Here is a 25668-nt window from a genome sequence, read left to right on the forward strand (position 1 = left end):
TGGAAAAAACCCCATCAAGATTTAGGATTTAGGAATAAGACTACTATGTGCACAGTGAAAATAGACACGTTTAACAGATTAAGGTTTGATTTAAGCACTGACAAATGAAACAATTTTTTACCATAAATCTATGTGTGTTTGAGGGCTTGGCAGACGAAATAAGTGAAGGACTTAATGATGATGAGGACAGGTGAATGATGAGGACAGGTGAATGATGAGGACAGGTGAATGATGAGGACAGGTGAATGATGAGGACAGGTGAATGATATGGACAGGAATTGGCTCTAATTAAGGTCCCTGAGTGAGTGAGAAAGTTGAAGCATGTGTGACCTTTGACCCATGTTGACTGATACATTAAGTGTTTAAATATTTTATTTTGTTAGAGCTTTGATTTGTAAAGGTTTAACTTTAATTAAAAACAATTCTTGTGAAATGTGTTCCAGAAAGAACCTTGTTAAAAAAGTAACTAAGTAAATTTAACTCTGAGTAAATTTTAAACAAGTTACATTTTTATTTTAACTTGAGTACCTTTTTAGACCAGTACTTAAGTAAAGTTTGGTGTGGTGTGGTTAAAAATAATGCTACTTTTACTTGAGTGGAATATGTCAGTGCTCCTTACACCTCTGCAATGCAGTCAGTTGAATAACTGGATCAAAATGAATAAAAATGTTAAAGATGTGCTCAGCAGTAACTGTAGCAGCCCACTGTGAGGATTGTGGTGACATTGTTTCGACAGCTTGGCCAGGACTTTATAGACTTAATCCACCCTGCTTTTATAGCAGACAGTATTTATCAGCTCCACATAAGCCTTCACTTTTATGGCCTCTTTTGACCTTTGCTCCTCTCACATTGTGAGCCTTTGTCCGTCCTCTACATACTAGATTGTGGAAAAAATGGGCAGAATATTTCTAAACACATGTTCACCTGTCAACATACGATTATTTGTACCAGTATACAAATAATAAGACTATAGACTTTATCTGCTTTTGTTATTTTAAGATAGTTGGTCTCTTTTCTTAACACTCACTTAATCTGAGGCTGTTGCTGAAAATCTGGTCAGATTTAAGAACAATCTCGGATGTTATTCAGAGCAGACGTTATATGAGGCTTGAATCGCATGTTTACAAACACAATAAATTCTCATCTGAGAGCATTTTTGTGGGAGTGATCACATCAGATGGAGTGTGGGAGTCTTTCCTGTGCACTATACCCTCCCTCTAACTGCTGAATCAACTGTCATTCAACAGTTGTTCATTAACACATGGAGGCCAGGTAGACCAGCCTACAACACGGTGGGGGATTATTGATCTCAGGCTCGCACTGGTGGAACAACGTTTGTGAAGACTGCCTTTCTCATTTTCAATCTACATTTTCTTTGCGCTCAGAACAAGCTGCTCGGGGCAATATTTGATTTTCTTCTCTTGTGGATGCTGGACATTGAAACACGTCGCTGTGTGGCTTCTGCTTAGTCACTGAAGAGCCCTGTTCACTTGTGTTTTTGGACTTAACTATTGTAAATGGAGAGGATCTACTAAGTTGGACAAATGTAAAGAGCAACTTTCCACCTGGCGTTTGCCTGAGAGTGTCAGAGTTTTGTATTTTTGTCATGTAGAAAATGTGTAGCAGACACAGAATTCTTAGTGGAACGAGGAAAATCCCGGGGCTCAAGATGCACTGCTCGCACAGTTTACTTTACCTGGGAGTGCTGATAATGGCGGTGACCGCCAACAAGATGCTAGATGACTGCTTGTCATCCAAACACAAATACATTATTAATGTTGTACTGCTGGAGGACAACACGTATGACTGGAGTCGGCCACTTGTGCAGGAAGCTGTGGAGGATGCTATTCACAAGGACACGCTGGAGAACATTCGCCATGGTATGGACTAAAAAGTTCCTGTTTTGATGCAATCTTTAAACACACACTAGCCAATACAATTGATCACATTTAAAGCTAAGAAAAAACATAACACTGCGTTGAGGTTTTCCAAAAATTGTCAGAAAGGTTTTGAGTTTAGGTCCTGCAGTTCACAGACAACCATTAAACACAGAGCTACAGACATAATAGCTGCTGAATGCAGGAGCTTTTTCCCTGCACTATGTTGAGTAAGAATATGTCAACATCACTGATGTATAAATGACACGGCTCTGATAAAGACAGCCAAACCTTATGGCTTTACTTAGCTCACATAAGACTGGTTGACGATTGAGCCACATGGTGTGCACAGGAAGTGATTTGCTCTGTATCAAGACAGACTGAGGCTAAAGCAGCATTGCGTGAGTAGAGCAACACAGCTGCAAACAGGAGTAAACCGGAATTCTACAGCTCCAAAACACCTGTAATTTAACACAAACACTCAGTAAGGTCTCATAGTATTACTGGACACAGCATACAAATAATGCTACTTGTTCTGTTCTCAGGACAATTAAAATTTTTCTGGATAGTTCATTTTTGAGGTAAATCTAACGTTTACATTGAGTGTAAAAATGTTTACAGATTTAATTAACTCCGACCCTCTGACTCTGATGTGGATTAACCTGTTAAATTCACATGCTGTCAGGAGCAATGTAGTTTTTATGTGTGATATATATATATATATGCTTAAATTCTGTGGGGGGTTTTTGACAACAAAATAATGTAACATCCATCAGTGCAAACCAAAATCACCAACACTTTGAGGATTGGATTTTCCAAAATCACAAGTTTTCCCTGGTTTCTTTTGGAGTGTATTTCGCAATAAAAGCCCTGTAAAGAAAGAAAGTGAAATAAAGTTTTTTTAAAGAGCATAACGAAGGCAAATAGAATTGTGTCAAACTGCATGATGGCGCTCACAGGTAGCACAGTTTAAAATGTGCACATTCTTGTAATAATCTTGCACAAACAAGAATCTGCCTTTTGAAATGTTCCGGGTTTCTTAAAACTATGTCCATCTTACAGACTATGAACATCATATAAAACTGAGGGAACTAGAAACAAAACCGCCAAAAGAAACCTGTTTCAAATAAAGGCCAGTTAAGTTTCTTAGTTGCAGGAAAAATTACATTTTACTGTCCTTATACTGACAGCTGAAAAGATTTATACAAGAAAGATTTAGAGCTGTTGAGATGTCAATCAACCCTCTTTTAGCAGAGTCACTTTTCATACTAAGTCAGGCTTAAAATCACCCAAGGCGAATCTCTCCTGATTACACAGACATGACATTGGTAATAAATTTGTCCCATAAATCCAGGTAAGAAAACAAAGAGCTTGTTACTTAATCAAATGGTTCCGTATGTTACTCAGAATCCATGTTCCTGAAAAAAGAAGAAGCTGATTCGCTGTTTCAATATGTACTATACTATCTGACTGCAATAATTAAACAGTCTGCTCCCTAATGCATCATTATAGGGTCCAAGCCTCAGGTTAGACCCTTCAGCCATTTCTAAACATTACTTATGAACTCATCACAGCGCATTATTTGTAAGTTTATTCTTTCTTTTTAATCGGTTGGCCTTTTTTTTTTAAAAGTCTCAGACAAATACGTAATAAATCTGCTTAATTTAATAATTACACAGATTAGATTACAGAGAAGCAAGTTTTATTTCTGATATTAATAACTCTTATCTTTTTTTCCCCCTTGACTCAAGATTTACACTTCAATCTGACAGCAAACTTCTATGGGTTCAACACCACCGCGTACAACCGGCAGGGATGTGGGAGCACCGTATGTGAGGGGGTGGCGATACTCAAGAGGCTGTATGTGAGTGTGCTTCTCTGAGCTGCAACAAGGACAAGTGAGGCTGTTGCTCCATGACAGTGTGGTTATCAAGGCACACAAAAACCTCATGTAAATTAAGACTTGTTTAGGTTGTTCCCAAAGCAATAACAGAAGAATAACGTCCCCGTGACACAATTTAACCCTTAGTCTAACCCATTGGTAATTTGCCGTGGGAATAATACACAACTGGACATCCTGGGGGTGTGTGTTTAACAGTGTTGGTCAGATTACTTGGAAATAGTAATTAGTAACTGATTACTTCTCCAAGAAAGTAATCCAGTTACTTTACTTTACTTATTTTCAAAAGTAATTTGTTACTTTACTAATTTATTTACTTAGTTACTTTTCAAAAACATGGTGCCCAACCTAAATATGCTCAAATAAGTCAACATAGAAAATATTATAAAATTTGAACAAATACAATGTGTGAATGATATGTACGATATGAAAAGAAAAACTGTTGATACTGTAATTTGAATAAAACAAGATATAAGATGCACATTATATGTACAGGATAATGATGAAATTGGATGCGTCATGCTGGGACCTTCCTGCACGTATGCCACATTTCAGTTAGTGGAGTGAGTATGACTTCATTTTTCTACATACACTTAAAAACTGCTTGTTTTTGTTGTTGTTGTTGTTGTTGCTGACTTTTTATCCCTTGTTATGTGCCTTAGTGAAGAAATTGGCCTGAGTCTGAGCATCCCCATCATCTCTGCAGGGAGCTTTGGTCTCTCGTGTGACTATAAACCCAAACTGACTCGAATTCTGCCTCCAGCGCGAAAGATCTCAGACTTTTTCATTAAATTTATGGAGCAACCATTGGCATTCAAGACAAAATGGACGAATGTCTATATCTACAAGAAGTCCATCAATGCGACTGAGGACTGCTTCTGGTGAGCCAACACAGGCTGTAGGTGACCACTTAAGCTTCATTAGAGTGTCATCCAGCATGTGCCATTTGGTTTGCTTTGCCTCCGCAGGTACATTAATGCATTGGAAGCGCCCTCGAATAACTTTGCCAGACAGACAAACAGAGAGATGCTGCGCAGTGAGAGCGAGCTGAAGGACGCGCTCACCTCTACGAAAAGGCACAGCAACAGTGGGTATTTTAATGTTGGTGTATTAGAAAATAAAGAACATAAAATTACAATTTTGTGCCAAAACATCTCCCTGCTCCTTTCTGGTAATTGAATGTGACATTCAAATAATGTGAATTCTTTCCTACACATTATAGGATGACTGTCGTAATTGTGACAGGAAACAGCTGCTGGCTCAAATAAAGACATGTAAATCTATAGTCATCTATAGTCTCATTTTTTTTTCTGTCTTGGTAGAGCAATCTGTCCATCACATTAACACTGCTGTTGTGTAAAGTGGATTAAAACATTACAGATTTAATTTTTTAGTAGTAGTACACATTTTAGCTCTATGATTTCAGCTATGAGTTACAGTGAAACAGTGCTGGAAACTCGGTATAAAACTCATTTATCCTTTTCAGTTTTCATTTTCTGTGGGAGCCATGATGAGATTGTTTCCATAAAGGAGAAAGTGGGGCCAATACATCAGGACATCATGTTCATTCTCCTTGATATTTACAAGTAAGCCTGACTGTGTGTGGATAAATGAGAGCATAGTGTCTAATGTGTGGAAGTAATGCTGTTGACATTGAAACCTTTTACCTTCCTCCAGTCCTGATTATTATGTCAACTCAACGTCTGCTGAGATGATGCAGGACGTCCTGGTGGTCACTCTGCCACCGAGGAACTACACCATGGGATCAAACTCGACATACAACAACACAGTGAGCTGCAACTCATAAACAGCACTGTGCTGGTCAAAGCAGCTGGGCTTTAAGAGTCTGACTTGGTCTCTGTTTTCTGTCCAAACTAATGTGCAGATCAATGACTATGTGGCTGGGTATCATGATGGCACTCTGCTGTTTGGCAAAGTGCTCAGAGAGAGAATGCTCAGCCAGCAACACAGCAGGGGATCTGATGATGTGCCTCTGAGCGACAACCCGCTAGGAAACATCTCCTTTAACGGTACGTACACATTTAATTTAATGTCTGTTCTGTTTTCTTTTCGTCTCTTGTTTACATAGTTTGTAACGTGCTGGTATTATGTGAGGGTAAAAACGTAAGAGACAAACAAAGTGGTTTTTTTGGTAAATTAATATTGTTATTAATCCTTAGCTCTCACAAGGTGCACCCTTGGTAATTTGCAGTGGGAATAATACACAACTATGGACATCCTGGGGGTGTGTGTTTATAGGTCACATATTCCAGTTTTAAAAAAATGCATTTTTTTCCGTCTTCTTATGTGCTGTTGAGTCAAAGTTATGACTCATTTTATTATCGCATTTTTAGTAGGGATATAAAGTAGCGATAATTGTGCAGAAGTCACAAAATAGATGTAATAGACATTTTTACATTTTGAGTACTTTTTGCTCAGGTGTGTTTATATAGTTAAAAATAGTCAAAATTAATTGTTTTTTTTCATCAGATTATCTAGGTTATAAGACACTCTATATTACACATTTTTATAGCTTCTGTATATACTGTATGTTACGAATAAAAAAAAGCAGCTGAAATGCTCTGTGTTCTAAAGGTTAAAGACAAGTGGTTCCAAACGTGTTTTCAGCGTTCACTTTAGAAGATGTCACTCACCTTAGATTGACCAAGCAAAACATGAACCAAACAAAACATTGTCCTTTTATTGACTTGTTCTGATATCAACATCGTTTTTAGCTGAATCTAATTACATTGTTCACGTTGTCATCTCTCTGTTGTGTGTGTGTGTGTGTGTATGTTTGTGTGTCTGCTGAAAGCAGGTATGGCAGGAAATTATGTGCTTGATGAGTACGGTGACAGAGATGCTAACTTTTCTATTATCTACACATCCCACGTCACTAAAAAGGTGAGGCTACTCTCCGCTCCGTGGGTTGTACAGTCAGAGTTTGAGATATTTAGATATGTTTTGTACTTTGCTGGAGTCGCTCTAGAGGTGAACATTTGTGTCTCTCTACAGTATACAACACTGCTGATGTTTGATACCTCGCGGAATGAATCCAATGTGGTTGACAAAAACCCATTCCTGCCTTGGAAAAACGGTGTGCTGCCCCATGACGTGCCAGAAAATCCACAAAGTAATACTCACTGATATCGATCAGCCCATATTTAGCTTTCTTCTGTGAGGTTGAGAAAATTGCAGGGAGCAAAACATCAAAATCAAAACGATGTCACGATGACAGTGTCTGTATGCCAGCTGACACTCTTACAGTAACAACAACATGTGTGTGCTTCCAGGTTTGAGTTTGCAGGACGTGATTGTAATCGTTCTGAGTATCAGTGTCGTCGTGGTGACAGCCATTGCGCTCATCTTCTACAGGTAGAGATGGGACACACACACACACACACACACATACTGTACATACACAGACATATTCTTTAAAAGTGATTTCTCACTTTTTCCAGCTTTTTGCTTAACCCTTATTGCTCACGTGGCACAGATCTTTGCCTCTTGTGCACCCTTGGTAAATTGCCATGGGAATAATACACAACTCCTGATATGGACATCCTGGGTGTGTGTGTTTATAGGTCACATATTCAGGCTTTAAAAAATGCGTTTTATTCGTCTTCTTATGTGCTGTCGAGTCAAAGTTATGATTTGTTTTAAATCTCATTTGAGTAGTAGTGATAATTGTGCAGAAGTCACAAAATAAATGTGCCAAGTGAACTTTGAACTGCAACACATTTCCAAATTTCACAAATTCAATCCGATTTTAAACATTTTGAGCACTTTGTACTCAGGTGTGGTGAAATTGAAAAAAACACAACTCTATATTCTTATAGCCTCTATACTATACGTTTAAACACAGTAATGGAAAAAAGAGTCAGAAAACGCCCTGTGTTCTAAGGGTTGAAATAGTCTGGCTTAACTACTCAAAATAATGCTTAGGTTTCACAGAAATGGTAGAAAAAAAGAGTAAAATCATGCCATCATGCTCTTGTCATGATCGTATGGTTTGTCATTGTGTCATAAAGTACAGAGATTTTTAGGAGAAGTGGAAAATTGCGAACACTCAAAAAACAGGAGAATGGGACAGCAGTCAATTCTCTCGCTCTCTCACTCTCTCTCTCTCTGTGTGTGCGTGCACATTTTGCATGTTTGTGTGTGGAAATACCATCAGGCAGAACAGGAAAGAGCGTCTTATGCAGAAGAAGTGGTCTCACATTGACCCTCACCTGATCGGTCCACTGGATCAGAAGGAGGTGTCACTGAAGGTAAACAGCCTCAAGCACGAACTGCTTACTCTGTTCCATTACTTTTATCATGTCATGTCATGTATGTCATTGCATGCCCTATTGTAAAGTGTTACTGATCATTTTAGGAAGTGTCCACCAACAACCTTTATAGAATAATAACATTTGAGGCTATTGAGTTGATACTATAAGGAAATGCTGTGTGAACAATGGAGTAATCAAATTGTCTGCGTGTGTGTATGTAACAGATTGATGAAGATAAAAGGAAGGACAGCACTTTTTTCTCTCATCGAGGATGCTATGACAAAAAGGTACCAACAAAAAAAAATCAATCAATCAATATTTAGTTGTGCAAAGGGAATCAATAAAAATAAATAAAATGTTCATGTCAAGCCTTTTTGCACAGTGTTGGAGTGTGTTTTCTTTCATTTCTTCAGCCAGTGATCCTAAAAGAGCTGAAACACACAGATGGGGACTTCTCTGAGGACCAGAGGATTGAACTTAACACTGTAAGGCAGCTCCATATTTATACCAATCTCAACATTGGAACATTTGGACCTAGTTTTAATCCTGTCGTCCTTCTTTGTGTTTTTGTTTTTCAGCTGCTGCGGATCGACTATTACAACCTGACCAAGTTCTATGGCACGGTGAAGTTTGAGTACGGTCTGTTTGGGGTGTTTGAGCTGTGTCAGCGCGGCTCCCTCAGAGTAAGAGCCGAATGCCACAGTCTCCAGTGCAGACAAACCAACCACTATTTCAAGATGGTTCTATTTCTGTTCCCACGTGTTTCTTGTTAGTTTGCTTCTAAGGTCCTGTGTGCAACTTTCACGAGGGTTCATTGACAATTATTGAAAATACTGCCCATAAGTATGTTTGTGTGAGTGCATCATTTATGTGTTTGTGTGTGTGTATGCCTGACTGTCGAGGGCCAGAAGAGAGAAACATACTGTAGGTCTAATCAGGATCGCAGTGATTGACTGTTCTTTACTGCTCAGTCTATCTCAGCCAATCACGTATGACACTGACAGCATGAGCAGGTGTGTTGTCTAATTTCACATATCCATGTGTTTCTGTCCCCAGTACATTCTGAAAGACAGGATCTCGTACCCAGACGAAACATTTATGGATATGGAATTTAAGATATCAGTCATGTACGACATAGCGAAGGTTTGTGAAACGTTTATTCCAGTTTTATTAACAGTACTTCATGACTGCAAGTTCAAATGTGACTGCATGTTTCCCCAGTGAATATCAAACACACACATAATGACACAGCAAAGTCCGGGACTACAGCGTTTTCTCCCTTTTTAATCTCCTATAGGGCATGTCATATCTCCACTCCAGTAATATTGCGGTGCATGGACGCCTCAAATCCACCAACTGTGTAGTTGACAACCGCATGGTGGTCAAGATCACTGACTTTGGCTGCCACACAATCTTGAGCCCAGGAAGAGGTGAGTTTTTCTTCTGAGATTACTGAGTCAGATTAGTAATTAGTGAACAGTGAGAAAGAGAGCGGCTAAGCCTCTCATCTCCTCTCCTCATCAGATTTGTGGACAGCCCCAGAGCATCTTCGTAAAGGTGGAGTGTCTCAAAAAGGCGACGTCTACAGCTACGCCATTATTGGCCACGAGATCATGATGAGGCGAGATCCATTTTATACACAGCACTGCTCAAATACAACAGGTAGATTTTGCACACCGTTGAAAAACCATGGACGACAAATCATTTCACCTGTGTGCGTGAGAGACACATGGTTTTATTCTTTGCTCTAATAATACTAATCACTCTCTGCAGTGTATGTGTAGTGTGTTTTAAGTTTCATATGTTTCTTTAATTGATCATTTTTGTCTGAATAATTATTTCCTTAGATGTGGATTTGACAAAACTGTTTACAGTCATATCCACATTTTTAAACTCTGGTGGTGTGATTCCACAGAGAAGCTCTACAGAGTGCAGTATCCCTGTGACATGACAGTGTTTAGGCCTGACCTCAACTTTGAAGGCGCATCAGAGCAGGAGATTGAGGTAAGAGGGCTAACAACAACAGCTCAGGAGGATACTTACAGTGAGACAGGGTGCCTCTGATTCTGTCTGTGTCTGCGTTTGTGTTGTGTACACAGTTGTATGTGCTAATAAAAAACTGCTGGGAAGAAGACCCAGAACGGAGGCCAGATTTTAAAAGAATAGAAGTGGCGCTGGGTAAGATTTTCAGGTACGTTTCAGTCGTTTCTGTAACATACTCACAGGCATAAATCAAATCAAACAAATAGTTTTCTGAATCACTCACTTTATTTAACAGACACAAAGAAGTGCAAAGAAAAGCTATTCACTGTTTTCAATGACAAACCTAATTGTTTTTTGTAAATATGTAAAAATAAAAAATAGAATGTGACTCTTGCTATACTGACATGATTACACAATGAATCTTTGCAAGCAAGGGCAGGTCGAAGGTCGTGCCAAACGTCAGGAAAGAATTGACCCTAAGTTCAAGACAATAGAGCAAGATTCCAAAAACAATTTAAAGTATTTCACCATCTATGCTGAATTTATGTGAACATCGAGCCCTCAGTCAATGTTACATCAGAAACCATCATGATACTTTATATCATGATGATAAGAGTCCGACAATGATGACAGCGGACTGTGTCGAGCAGTGGCAAGTATACAACAATTAAAAAATGTAATTAAAAGAAAAGATGACCCGGTGGTAAAAGTCCCTGTCTCAACTTTTTAATTTAACTTTTATCTGTAAAATAAAGGCTTAAGTAAATTAGGAAATTACAGATTTCAGTTTTTATTGCATTTTAAGGGTATGAAATCCTTCTTGCTATGACCGAATACATTTAAAGCAACACTTTTCTCTCTGCATTATGGCTAAATACTGTAAATACATGACATGAACAGTGTTGTTTATGACACTTGTGTTTCCTCAGTAACCTACACAACCAAGCCACCGAGACGTACATGGACAATCTCATCCGTCGTCTGCAGAACTACTCGAGGACTCTGGAGCATCTGGTGGAGGAGAGAACCTCCTTATACAAAGCAGAGAGGGACAGAGCTGATCACCTAAACTTCATGCTGCTTCCCCGGTGGGTTTATGCTGCTGCACATGTAGCGACTTGTTTTAAGGTCCACAGTGGATGAACGTGGTGTCTTTGTCCTTTATCAGTCCCGAAGGGGAAATGACTTCTCTGCATTTAACCCATCCTTTACTAGAAACCTTCCTAGAATTAGGAGTGGCGTGCAGCCAAGGATGGGTACCGTATCCCAGCCCTTTTTTGACCTGGCAAGGTCAAAAAAGGGCAACACTCTGGTTACAAAACTCCCCACTCCCCACTGGCAACACTCTGGCAACACTCTGGTTACAAGCCAAGTTCCCTTTGCCCTTGGCCATGGGCATTTTTGAGTTTACCAAGTCCAGGCATTATAAGCAACATTAGAAACACTCAAACATTATGTGTATATACAGTATGTAAGGGTATAATAGTTTTGGATTGTTCATTGTTTTTAGTTTTGACTTGACTTGACTAGTGTCATTTTTATTCATTTTTTGCAGTATTTGTTGCAAAAAGGTCATAATAAGTATTGTGTCATAAAAAACCCAGGCAAATATGCCATTTTAAAAATGTGTGAGGACACATAAACAACCATCACTGTATCAACTATACAATAAAATGTGCTGAGGTTGGATGCAGTGTGTCAGGTAAAAATAGCCAACAGAGTAAAGACACACATGAACATAACATAAATAATAATAAATTGTTCGTGAGTCTCAATCTCTCAATCTGAGGAAAAACATGAGTAAAAATAAAAAACCCAATAAAATCATATCTTCCTTTCATGACAATGTCACGACAATGTTTTCCTATTAGAATGATGTTCTTGTTCCCCTTTACCGTTATTTGTTATTTACCTGTATATGTAATATTCCCTTAGTATCAGACAGCAGATTTAAACCCTGGAAGCTGTGAATAAATCAGGTTTTTACCCTCTCTTTGCATCTCCTCAGTCCAGTGGTGCGTTCACTGAAGGAGACGGGCAGAGTGGAGCCAGAGCTGTTTGAGGAGGTGACTGTCTATTTCAGTGATATTGTGGGATTCACCACCCTTTGCCACTACAGTACGCCCATGGAGGTGGTTGACATGCTCAACGACATCTACAAGAACTTTGACAGCATCTTGGACCACCATGATGTCTATAAGGTACTGTTCCACACATGCACACGAGTGTTGGACGTTAGTCAGTCCATCAAACTCTGACGAATGAGATATTTTACGGATCTTTTTCATCTGGTTCAAGTGTTCGTTTGAAATTATCAGATTTTGGTCAGAGGTTGAAGGTGAAGTTTATTGTGACCTAACACCTAACACCTATATTTGGCCATATCTCAAGAATTGTCTGTCCATGTTCTGCTGATACAGTATATCATAAACACTGTGAGGGTATGTCATTAAATGCCTTTTACTGACTTCCATTATAGCTTTTATTACATATGTTACATGAGTCTGTACATAGCATGGCCTGTGCTACAGAAAGATAAAACTGAATTGAACTCAACTGAACTTGGAACGAGTCTACGATTGTAATTCATTTGTACTGTATTTCTTGGAGGTAGATGTCGATGTGGTTATTTATTTTCTTTTGCAATAGCAGATAATGATTTGGTCAATACATTATCTCTCAGGTTGAGACTATAGGAGATGCATATATGGTTGCGTCAGGTTTGCCCAAACGCAATGGCAACAGGCATGCAGTGGACATCGCACACATGGCTCTGGACATCCTGGCATTTGTGGGGACCTTTGAGTTGCAGCACCTGCCTGGCATCCCTCTGTGGATCCGTATTGGTGTACATTCAGGTAAAACAAATTAATGATTGCATATTATTCAATAATCAGATTATCATATCATATAAATGCACACCTTCTTGTCATCTGGACTTTACTTTAATTTATCTATCTAAAAATCTATTGTTTTTTCCTTTACTTTACCTTCCTTTCTTTGTTTCTTACCTACTGAGAACAGTGTGTTTCAGAAATTGAAGGGAGGGTGTGTTGACAGAACTTACAATTACTAATGTTTTCAGTTAAAAGTAATAAGAAACTTGTTGGCAATGACAAACAGTAAAAGACCTAAACCAAGCTGATAATTCAGTTTTTCTTCTTTCTTAATCATGTGACTGACATCAAGTGGCAGAATAATAATGACCAACTAGAAAATTCCGCGCCAAAATTTTGATCGTGCCTACTTCCTCCTGCCGATTTTGGGTGGATTGAACCTTTAAAACTTGAAGTATTCAGACAAAGTGGTATTTTGGTGGAATCAACCTTTACAACTTTCCCCCATAATTCCTCCACTCCCCCTCATACTACACCTGTGCCTAACTGTCCAAACCCAATGAGAAACAGAGAAAGCAGCATGTTTAAATGTGTCATATTTCAAGAATGGTCGATGATAGAGATTACATTTTTGTGAGTTGATGTTTGTGATGGTCAGGAGGCTTTCAGGAGCTCCCACATGTGAATTTGTGAAAAATTAGTGTGAATTGACAGAGAAATTACAATTTTAAAATCACCCTCATCTTGATTTTTAGAAAACTTTAATATGGGGGTTAAAGCGAGCTTTCACCGTAGCTATCTGTGCAATTAGGTGATCTTAAGAAAAATTTAAAGTCATATGAAAAACAACACACATGGTTAGACAACAACCATAGCAACATTTTTATGTAAAAATTGTCTATGTAGGTTTCGAAATATTGTGGGCAGAAGAGGAGTTTGTTTAGAGATTTTTTTGATTATTTTTCTGGAGTGTGTCACATTTTTGTCACATCATACTGAAGTATAACGTTTTGTCACATTTTGGACGACATAGTAAAGTATGACTTTTTTTCACATTAAGGACTACATACTAACCTATAACGTTTTTGTCACATTTTAGACGACATCCTAAACCATGACATTTTTGTACAATTTTGGACCAAATACTAAAGTATGACTTTTTTGTCAAATTTTGGACAACATACTAACCTATGACGTTTTGTCTCATTTTAGACAAAATACTAAAGTATGACTTTATCAAATTTTTGATGGCATATTAAACTATGACTTTATTTCAAATTTTGGACTACATACTAACCTATGACTCATTTGTCAAGTTTTGGACGACATACTATACTATGACTTTTTTGACTGATTTTGGACGTCATACTACACTATGACTTTTTTTGGTTACCGTGGTGTTGTGGTGTCATTTAGGACATACTAAAATTTAGGTCCACACGGTTGGTGTAGTGGTTAGTACTATTGCCTTTGAAACTAAAGATCGGGGTTCAAGTCCTAGATGCAACAAGTGCTCTCTGCAATCTTGATATGTGTTGGAGTCACTTTGGACGACATACTATGACTATTTTGACTGATTTTGGACGACATACTATACTATGACTTTTTCGACTGATTTTGGACGACACACTATAGTATGACTTTTTTAACTGATTTTGGACGACATACTGTACTATGACTTTTTTGACTGATTTTGGACGACATACTATAGTATGACTTTTTTAACAGATTTTGGACGACATACTATAGTATGACTTTTTTGACTGACTTTGGACGACATACTATACTAAAGTATGACTTTTCTGTCATATTTGGACGACATAACTATATTATGACTTTTTTGACTGATTTTGGACGACATACTATACTATGACTTTTTTGACTGATTTTGGACGACATACTAACCTTTGACATTTTTGTCACATTTTGGACAATATACTAACCTATGACTTTTTGTCACATTTTGGACGACATACTAACCTATGACTTTTTTGTCACATTTTGGACGACATACTAACCTATGACTTTTTTGTCACATTTTGTACGACATACTAACCTATGACTTTTTTGTCGCATTTTGGACGACATACTAACCTATGACTTTTTTGTCACATTTTGGACGACATACTAACCTATGACTTTTTTGTCACATTTTGGACGACATACTAACCTATGACTTTTTGTCACATTTTGGACGACATACTAACCTATGACTTTTTTGTCACATTTTGGACACCATACTATAGTATGACTTTTTTGTCATATTTTGGACGACATACTAACCTATGACTTTTTTGTCACATTTTGGACAACATACTAACCTATGGCTTTTTTGTCACATTTTGGACGACATACTAACCTATGACTTTTTTGTCACATTTTGGACGACATACTAACCTATGACTTTTTTGTCACATTTTGGACGACATACTATAGTATGACTTTTTTGTCGCATTTTGGACGACATACTAACCTATGACTTTTTTGTCACATTTTTGACGACATACTAACCTATGACTTTTTTGTCACATTTTGGACACCATACTATAGTATGACTTTTTTGACCAATTTTGGACGACATACTAACCTATGACTTTTTTGTCACATTTTGGACGACATACTAACCTATGACTTTTTTGTTGCATTTTGGACGACATACTATACTATGACTTTTTTGTCACGTTTTTGATGACATACTAACCTATGGCTTTTTTGTCACATTTTGGACGACATACTAACCTATGACTTTTTGTCACATTTTGGACGACATACTCACCTAAGACTTTTTTGTCACATTTTGGACGACATACTAACCTATGACTTTTTGTCACATTTTGGACGACATACTAACCTAAGACTTTTTTGTCACATTTTGGACGACATACTAACCTATGACTTTTTGTCACATTTTGGACGACATACTAACCTATGACTTCTTTGTCACATTTTGGACGACATACTAACCTATGACTTTTTTGTCACATTTTGGACGACATACTAACCTATGACTTTTTTGTCACATTTTGGACGACATACTATAGTATGACTTTTTTGACTGATTTTGGACACCATACTATAGTATGACTTTTTTGTCGCATTTTGGACGACATACTAACCTATGACTTTTTTGTCACATTTTGGACGACATACTCACCTATGGCTTTTTTGTCGCATTTTGGACGACATACTAACCTAAGACTTTTTTGTCACATTTTGGACGACATACTAACCTATGACTTTTTGTCACATTTTGGACGACATACTAACCTAAGACTTTTTTGTCACATTTTGGACGACATACTAACCTATGACTTTTTGTCACATTTTGGACGACATACTAACCTATGACTTCTTTGTCACATTTTGGACGACATACTAACCTATGACTTTTTTGTCACATTTTGGACGACATACTAACCTATGGCTTTTTTGTCGCATTTTGGACGACATACTAACCTATGACTTTTTTGTCACATTTTGGACGACATACTCACCTATGGCTTTTTTGTCACATTTTGGACGACATACTCACCTATGGCTTTTTTGTCACATTTTGGACGACATACTATAGTATGACTTTTTTGGACGACATACCAAGATAGATAGATAGATAGATAGACATACCAAAATAGCCAAGAGTAATTTTAGTCGACATACTAACCTATGACTTTTTTGTCACATTTTGGACGACATACTATAGTATGACTTTTTTGTCACATTTTGGACGACATACTAACCTATGACTTCTTTGTCACATTTTGGACGACATACTAACCTATGACTTTTTTGTCACATTTTGGACGACATACTAACCTATGACTTTTTTGTCACATTTTGGACGACATACTATATTATGACTTTTTTGACCAATTTTGGACGACATCCTATAGTATGACTTTTTGAACAATTTTGGACACCATACTATAGTATGACTTTTTTGTCGCATTTAGGACACCATACTATAGTATGACTTTTTTGTCGCAATTTGGACTACATACTAACCTATGTTTTTTTTGTCGCATTTTTAAGGACATACTATACAATGACTTTTTTGACCAATTTTGGACGACATGCTATACTATGACTTTTTTGACCAATTTTGGACAACATTGTGTTTCTTGTGACGATAAATGTGTGTCAACATTTACTCCCCTATCGGTTGGCTGAGTGGTATATCACGCTGCCTTAACGTTGGTATCCTCTAGTGAGCACTGGTTCAAATCCCACTCTTGATAGTAACTATTAAACCGTTAGGTCATTTTGGACGACATACTATGACTTTTTTGACCAATTTAGGACACCATACTATAGTATGACTTTTTTGTCACATTTTGGACGACATACTAACCTATGACTTTTTTGTCACATTTTGGATGACATTCTAAAGTGTGACATTTTTGTCACATTTTGGACGACATACTATAGTATGACTTTTTGACCAATTTAGGACACCATACTATAGTATGACTTTTTTGTCGCATTTTGGACGACATACTATACTATGACTTTTTTGTCGCATTTTGGACGACATACTAACCTATGACTTTTTTGTCGCATTTTGGACGACATACTAACCTATGACTTTTTTGTCGCATTTTGGACGACATACTAACCTATGACTTCTTTGTCACATTTTGGACGACATACTAACCTATGGCTTTTTTGTCGCATTTTGGACGACATACTAACCTATGACTTTTTTGTCACATTTTGGACGACATACTCACCTATGGCTTTTTTGTCACATTTTGGACGACATACTATAGTATGACTTTTTTGGACGACATACCAAGATAGATAGATAGATAGATAGACATACCAAAATAGCCAAGAGTAATTTTAGTCGACATACTAACCTATGACTTTTTTGTCACATTTTGGACGACATACTATAGTATGACTTTTTTGTCACATTTTGGACGACATACTAACCTATGACTTCTTTGTCACATTTTGGACGACATACTAACCTATGGCTTTTTTGTCGCATTTTGGACGACATACTAACCTATGACTTTTTTGTCACATTTTGGACGACATACTCACCTATGGCTTTTTTGTCACATTTTGGACGACATACTATAGTATGACTTTTTTGGACGACATACCAAGATAGATAGATAGATAGATAGACATACCAAAATAGCCAAGAGTAATTTTAGTCGACATACTAACCTATGACTTTTTTGTCACATTTTGGACGACATACTATAGTATGACTTTTTTGTCACATTTTGGACGACATACTAACCTATGGCTTTTTTGTCACATTTTGGACGACATACTAACCTATGACTTTTTTGTCACATTTTGGACGACATACTAACCTATGACTTTTTTGTCACATTTTGGACGACATACTATATTATGACTTTTTTGACCAATTTTGGACGACATCCTATAGTATGACTTTTTGAACAATTTTGGACACCATACTATAGTATGACTTTTTTGTCGCATTTAGGACACCATACTATAGTATGACTTTTTTGTCGCATTTTGGACGACATACTAACCTATGACTTTTTTGTCACATTTTTGACGACATACTAACCTATGACTTTTTTGTCACATTTTGGACACCATACTATAGTATGACTTTTTTGACCAATTTTGGACGACATACTATAGTATGACTTTTTTGTCACATTTTGGACGACATACTAACCTATGACTTTTTTGTTGCATTTTGGACGACATACTATAGTATGACTTTTTTGTCGCATTTTGGCCGACATACTAACCTATGGCTTTTTTGTCACATTTTGGACGACATACTAACCTATGACTTTTTTGTCACATTTTGGACACCATACTATAGTATGACTTTTTTGACCAATTTTGGACGACATACTAACCTATGACTTTTTTGTCACATTTTGGACGACATACTATAGTATGACTTTTTTGACCAATTTTGGACGACATCATATATAGTATGACTTTTTGAACAATTTTGGACACCATACTATAGTATGACTTTTTTGTCGCATTTAGGACACCATACTATAGTATGACTTTTTTGTCGCATTTTGGACGACATACTAACCTATGACTTTTTTGTCACATTTTTGACGACATACTAACCTATGACTTTTTTGTCACATTTTGGACACCATACTATAGTACGACTTTTTTGACCAATTTTGGACGACATACTATAGTATGACTTTTTTGTCGCATTTTGGCCGACATACTAACCTATGACTTTTTTGTCACATTTTGGACGACATACTATAATATGACTTTTTTGACTGATTTTGGACACCATACTATAGTATGACTTTTTTGTCGCATTTTGGACGACATACTAACCTATGACTTTTTTGTCACATTTTGGACGACATACTAACCTATGGCTTTTTTGTCACATTTTGGACGACATACTATAGTATGACTTTTTTGTCGCATTTTGGACGACATACCAAGATAGATAGATAGATAGATAGACATACCAAAATAGCCAAGAGTAATTTTAGTCGACATACTGACCTATGACTTTTTTGTCACATTTTGGACGACATACTAACCTATGACTTTTTTGTCACATTTTGGACGACATACTAACCTATGACTTTTTTGTCACATTTTGGACACCATACTATAGTATGACTTTTTTGACCAATTTTGGACGACATACTATATAGTATGACTTTTTTGTCGCATTTTGGCCGACATACTAACATATGACTTTTTTGTCACATTTTGGACGACATACTATAGTATGACTTTTTTGACTGATTTTGGACACCATACTATAGTATGACTTTTTTGTCGCATTTTGGACGACATACTAACCTATGACTTTTTTGTCACATTTTGGACGACATACTCACCTATGGCTTTTTTGTCACATTTTGGACGACATACTATAGTATGACTTTTTTGGACGACATACCAAGATAGATAGATAGATAGATAGACATACCAAAATAGCCAAGAGTAATTTTAGTCGACATACTAACCTATGACTTTTTTGTCACATTTTGGACGACATACTATAGTATGACTTTTTTGTCACATTTTGGACGACATACTAACCTATGGCTTTTTTGTCACATTTTGGACGACATACTAACCTATGACTTTTTTGTCACATTTTGGACGACATACTCACCTATGACTTTTTTGTCACATTTTGGACGACATACTATAGTATGACTTTTTTGACCAATTTTGGACAACATCCTATAGTATGACTTTTTGAACAATTTTGGACACCATACTATAGTATGACTTTTTTGTCGCATTTTGGACGACATACTAACCTATGACTTTTTTGTCACATTTTGGACGACATACTATAGTATGACTTTTTTGACCAATTTTGGACGACATACTAACCTATGACTTTTTTGTCACATTTTGGACGACATACTATAGTATGACTTTTTTGACCAATTTTGGACGACATCCTATAGTATGACTTTTTGAACAATTTTGGACACCATACTATAGTATGACTTTTTTGTCGCATTTAGGACACCATACTATAGTATGACTTTTTTGTCGCATTTTGGACGACATACTAACCTATGACTTTTTTGTCACATTTTTGACGACATACTAACCTATGACTTTTTTGTCACATTTTGGACACCATACTATAGTATGACTTTTTTGACCAATTTTGGACGACATACTATAGTATGATTTTTTTGTCGCATTTTGGCCGACATACTAACCTATGACTTTTTTGTCACATTTTGGACGACATACTAACCTATGACTTTTTTGTTGCATTTTGGACGACATACTATACTATGACTTTTTTGTCACGTTTTTGATGACATACTAACCTATGGCTTTTTTGTCACATTTTGGACGACATACTAACCTATGACTTTTTGTCACATTTTGGACGACATACTAACCTAAGACTTTTTTGTCACATTTTGGACGACATACTAACCTATGACTTTTTGGCACATTTTGGACGACATACTAACCTATGACTTTTTTGTCACATTTTGGACGACATACTAACCTATGACTTTTTTGTCACATTTTGGACGACATACTAACCTATGACTTTTTTTGTCACATTTTGGACGACATACTAACCTATGACTTTTTTGTCACATTTTGGACGACATACTAACCTATGACTTTTTTGTCACATTTTGGACGACATACTATAGTATGACTTTTTTGACCAATTTTGGACGACATCCTATAGTATGACTTTTTGAACAATTTTGGACACCATACTATAGTATGACTTTTTTGTCGCATTTTGGACGACATACTAACCTATGACTTTTTTGTCACATTTTGGACGACATACTATAGTATGACTTTTTTGACCAATTTTGGACGACATACTAACCTATGACTTTTTTGTCACATTTTGGACGACATACTATAGTATGACTTTTTTGACCAATTTTGGACGACATCCTATAGTATGACTTTTTGAACAATTTTGGACACCATACTATAGTATGACTTTTTTGTCGCATTTAGGACACCATACTATAGTATGACTTTTTTGTCGCATTTTGGACGACATACTAACCTATGACTTTTTTGTCACATTTTGGACGACATACTTACCTATGACTTTTTTGTCACATTTTGGACGACATACTAACCCATGACTTTTTTGTCACATTTTGGACGACATACTATAGTATGACTTTTTGAACAATTTTGGACACCATACTATAGTATGACTTTTTTGTCGCATTTTGGACGACATACTAACCTATGACTTTTTTGTCACATTTTGGACGACATACTAACCTATGGCTTTTTTGTCACATTTTGGACGACATACTAACCTATGACTTTTTTGTCACATTTTGGACACCATACTATAGTATGACTTTTTTGACCAATTTTGGACGACATACTATAGTATGACTTTTTTGTCACATTTTGGACGACATACTAACCTATGGTTTTTTTGTCACATTTTGGACCACTTACTAAAGTATGACTTTTTTGTCACATTTTTGATGACATATTAAAGTAAGACTTTTTTTTCGCATTTTGATGACATACTTGGGAGTTCTCTGTAGAATGCATTGCAGGAGCAGGCACTAATAATAAATCACACCCCAACAAATGTTCAGTTTAGCTGTGTTTTGACCAGAGTTGAGAAAATAGAGAAAGTAGGACTTTAAGAAAACTTAAATCAGGTATCTTAAGTGTTTGTGTGTGTTTGTGTGTAGGACCGTGTGCGGCAGGAGTAGTGGGGAACAAGATGCCTCGCTACTGTCTTTTTGGTGATACAGTCAACACGGCCTCACGCATGGAGTCCACAGGCCTGCGTAAGAGATAGCACACACTCACAGACTAAATACTCACAGATAAGGTAAAGTAAGCCTGATCTTCTGAGTTTGGTGTCTTTCTAGCTCTGAGAATTCATGTCAGCCAGTCCACCATCAGAATCCTACAGAGGACTGACTGCAAGTTTGAATATGAAAAGCGAGGCGAGACATACCTGAAGGTGAGTTTGGTTGGATTTGACTATTTATTTACTTGTACAAACTGTGCTGCGAGTGGTTTAATTTCCTGTGCGTGTGTAAATGACTCACAGGGTAAAGGTAAAGAGATGACATACTGGTTAACGGGGGTGACGGGAGGAAAATACAACCTGCCTACACCACCAACAGCGTGAGTAGATTTACTCTAAACACTTCCTTTTGTCAAGTCCAACACACTCCTTGTGCTGAATAGCGCCTACTTTAAAACCGCTGCATAAGTTTTAAATATACATAAATGTCTGTTAGATTCAAACCATTCTCAAACAGGTTGGAGTATGGCTAAAAACACACAGAAGTTCCCACAGAAAGTTTAAGAAATATATTCTATATTCTTGCCCCCTGCCCGTCCAGGTGATGCTGCTGTATCTACACAAATGCTCCCTCAGTCAGGTCTGGTAGTCTATTTTTAAATGAAGATGCAGCACACAAAGAATGTCACATCAAGTCTGTTCAAAAAAGCTGCAGCAATAATGTGTTTGGCGTTGAACAGACAGGAAATATGGGTATTGGTATTGTGTAGCTTCCACTGTCCATCGTAAATAATTACGATGTTCCGTCTCAGGGAGAACTTCCAGCGGCTCCAGCAGGACCTGGCAGACATGATTGTGTCCAGTCTGGAGAAGCGTGGAGCTGGAAGAGAGAGCTTTGAAAAGAGGAAGACACTATCTACCAAAGTCCGTCACAGGGAGAGAGGCAGCAGCGTGCAGAGTGACGGTCAGCCGGAATACTTCCACCTGGCAGTCACAGACAACCCCAGTACCTACCTGTGATCACAGATGAACTTTCACTTCACTTTGGGAAGATCTTTTCATCCAGGGGTTGAAGTGACTGACATACAACTGTGGTACATGCAGGCATGCTAAAGGTGGAACTTATGTTATTATAAACATGCCTGTGTAAGGATTCATTTACCTTTAATTCCCCTGACATCCCCCACAACTCACCCTCCTCCTGTAGGAACAGTCCTCAAACTTCAAGCTAAAATCAGGTGTTATTTTTATTTGTTGAGGCAGTGGTTGAAAAGAAGCTTCCTCGTTTATTGTGTGGCACTGACACTTTTTACATCATACTTTATATCAATGCATTTGATCTTTTATTCATTTGAATGAGTAAAGAATATGACTAAACAGGTAAACTGTGGGGACCAGACCAGGGGTTAGGATTATTGTCTGTGTTTGTTTTCAATATTACCACTTGGGGGCACCAATTCCCAAAACATTTTCGGCAGGACTTTTCCTTTAAGAGCCACTAACAAACCACAGCTTCCACATATCAAAGAAAGATATTAAATGTTCTCTTTTTGACTTTCCTGGGAAAAGTTCTCTGTTCATATTTAGATGTCACCAGTTGTGAGCTCGCTGATTGAGAAGGTTTGTCAAGATTATTTACCGTGTAAATAGCCTTTTCTGCTGCAAGGACAGTGAAACTATATCCTCATATTACTTGTCAAGAATGTTATTGTTTAACGTCACAACCATGCTACCTAGTTTTCAGAACATCACAAATGTTTCTGTGATTATTGTTGTTATGTGTTTTATTAAATGACGTTTGAAATATGACATGAGTTGTTAACTTTACAGCAAATATAAGCCTGCATTAAACTATGCACAGTTTCACATGGTAATATTGTCGACTATAAACATGTACATCAAAACATTTTAACAAGAAAAAGTGAGAAAAAGACTTAGTACCTGGTACTTTTTTTAGTACCTGCTCTTACGAGGTTCCAAGTGAGCTGAGCCATGTGTAACATTGACATACTGCCATCCACTGATTGGTCAGAGTGTCGTCACAGGAAACGTCATGAGCATGACGGGTGACATGAGAATCAAACCATACAAGGCTGAAGTGTAGATCAGTTAAAAAGACTTACACATCCTAAAAACATGCATGTATCTACAAAATTTAGCAAGACAATGTCTAAAATCTCAATATTTAACAGAGGAGTCTGGTGTATTTAGTGACGGCACTGCCACCTCAGTGACTCCGTCAGACAGAGTCTGTGCTCCGGGCATGGAGGAAGTACTGAACTAATCTTTTAAATTAACTGATTCTAATCATTCAGTTACACTGAAAACAACTGCTTTACAAGTCACTAGTCACTTGTTTGTGCGTGTCGCATATAAAGCAAAGTCACGGCAGTTTCATGAAAGTTGAGGAGGTACTATCTTGTAATGGAAAACCAACTAAACTGTGTAGCGTCGAGCAAAGCCGTACTGTGCCGTACTGGTACATGTAGTGGAAAAGCACCATAGATGGGCACAAATTCCCATAGAAACAGTTAAAAATCCTGTGGAAAATCTTCCAAGAAGTGTGGAAGCTGTTATACCTGCAAACGGGGGACCATCTCCATATTAAAGTACAGTGTATGTATTTGAATATGTCATCACAGTCCCTGTTGGTGTAATGGTTTGTCCATATAGTGCAAGAACACACCTATACAGTTTTCGTTGTGACTAAGGCAGTTCCTCCCAGCTCTGTGGCAGGAAGTGGAATCCTGTGCTCACTTATTGAGCTCCATGCTGGCAGCCCTCTCTCTCCATCTGTTTCTGCATGCTCTGCAGCCGGGCCCATACCAGCGACCGGTCTCTCCTCGTACCAACACGTACCAGTGTGTGCTCCCAGGTGCTGTTGTGCAGCACAGGGTGATGACGGTGCCTCCACTGCTCTCTGAAACGTCTCAGCCTGGCCGTCTCTTTCTGAAGGGAGGTGGTGGATTGTGGCCAGTGTCTCTGTTTTCTGTACAGGCTCTGCATGTGCAAGAATTTGAATGGCATCAATGACCATTTTAACTCCAGACATAATTTACAAAAATCATTTACATTAACCACAGAGTTTCCCGAGCAAGAAAATGACATATTTGCACACGGGCCACACGGTTGGTGTAGTGGTTAGCACTCTTGCCTTTGCAGCAAGACCCAGGTTCGTGACCCAGTTAGAACAAGGGCCTTTCTGTATGCAGTTTGCATGTTCCCCCCTCCCCTCCTTCCCACACAGTCCAAAACATGTAATATAGAAATTAGGCAAACTGGACATTCTAAATTAGCAGTAGGTGTGAGTGTGCGAGTGGGTGGTGGTTTGTCTCTATATGTCCCTGTGATAGAATGGCCCTATGTTAGCTGAGATTGGCAAAGCACCCCTGGAGGAAAAAGTAGAAGTTAGATGGATGGATATGATTCCTCACAGCCTTCCATTAAATATCCATTTAAATTTATAGTTATAGATATTATATTATATTAAGTTATAGTTCTTGAACTGAGGGTCATAACGTGTATTCAAATGATGTCAGTTATGTAATGTCATTTA

At 37.7% G+C, this 25668-nt stretch overlaps 1 protein-coding gene across 1 annotated transcript; it reads left to right on the forward strand.

Moving 5' to 3' along the window:
* Window positions 1–1269: 1269 nt before the first annotated feature.
* gucy2ca (guanylate cyclase 2Ca) lies at window positions 1270–23921 on the forward strand. The gene is made up of 27 exons (XM_058653376.1): window positions 1270–1880; window positions 3629–3741; window positions 4273–4340; window positions 4440–4658; window positions 4746–4864; window positions 5264–5363; window positions 5455–5566; window positions 5663–5807; window positions 6596–6681; window positions 6793–6910; window positions 7071–7152; window positions 7955–8048; window positions 8276–8338; window positions 8465–8536; window positions 8630–8734; window positions 9108–9194; window positions 9349–9481; window positions 9576–9713; window positions 9967–10055; window positions 10151–10242; window positions 10964–11122; window positions 12043–12235; window positions 12718–12892; window positions 22048–22146; window positions 22231–22325; window positions 22416–22492; window positions 22925–23921. Exons 1-27 carry the CDS (start codon window positions 1616–1618, stop codon window positions 23130–23132), a joined length of 3306 nt encoding a protein of 1101 aa, XP_058509359.1. The 5' UTR covers window positions 1270–1615; the 3' UTR covers window positions 23133–23921.
* Window positions 23922–25668: the final 1747 nt, after the last annotated feature.

This window comes from Solea solea, chromosome 16 (genome assembly GCF_958295425.1).
Source record: "Solea solea chromosome 16, fSolSol10.1, whole genome shotgun sequence".
NCBI lineage: Eukaryota > Metazoa > Chordata > Actinopteri > Pleuronectiformes > Soleidae > Solea > Solea solea.

What these genes read in the sequence shown, in the direction of transcription:
- gucy2ca (XM_058653376.1), top strand. Translation starts at nt 1,616, where the DNA reads ATGTGTAGCAGACACAGAATTCTTAGTGGAACGAGGAAAATCCCGGGG. An exon ending in CGTGCCAGAAAATCCACAAA is followed by an intron (nt 6,911 to 7,070) that starts GTAATACTCACT and finishes GTGTGCTTCCAG; the next exon opens with GTTTGAGTTTGCAGGACGTG. An exon ending in CTGCCTACACCACCAACAGC is followed by an intron (nt 22,493 to 22,924) that starts GTGAGTAGATTT and finishes GTTCCGTCTCAG; the next exon opens with GGAGAACTTCCAGCGGCTCC.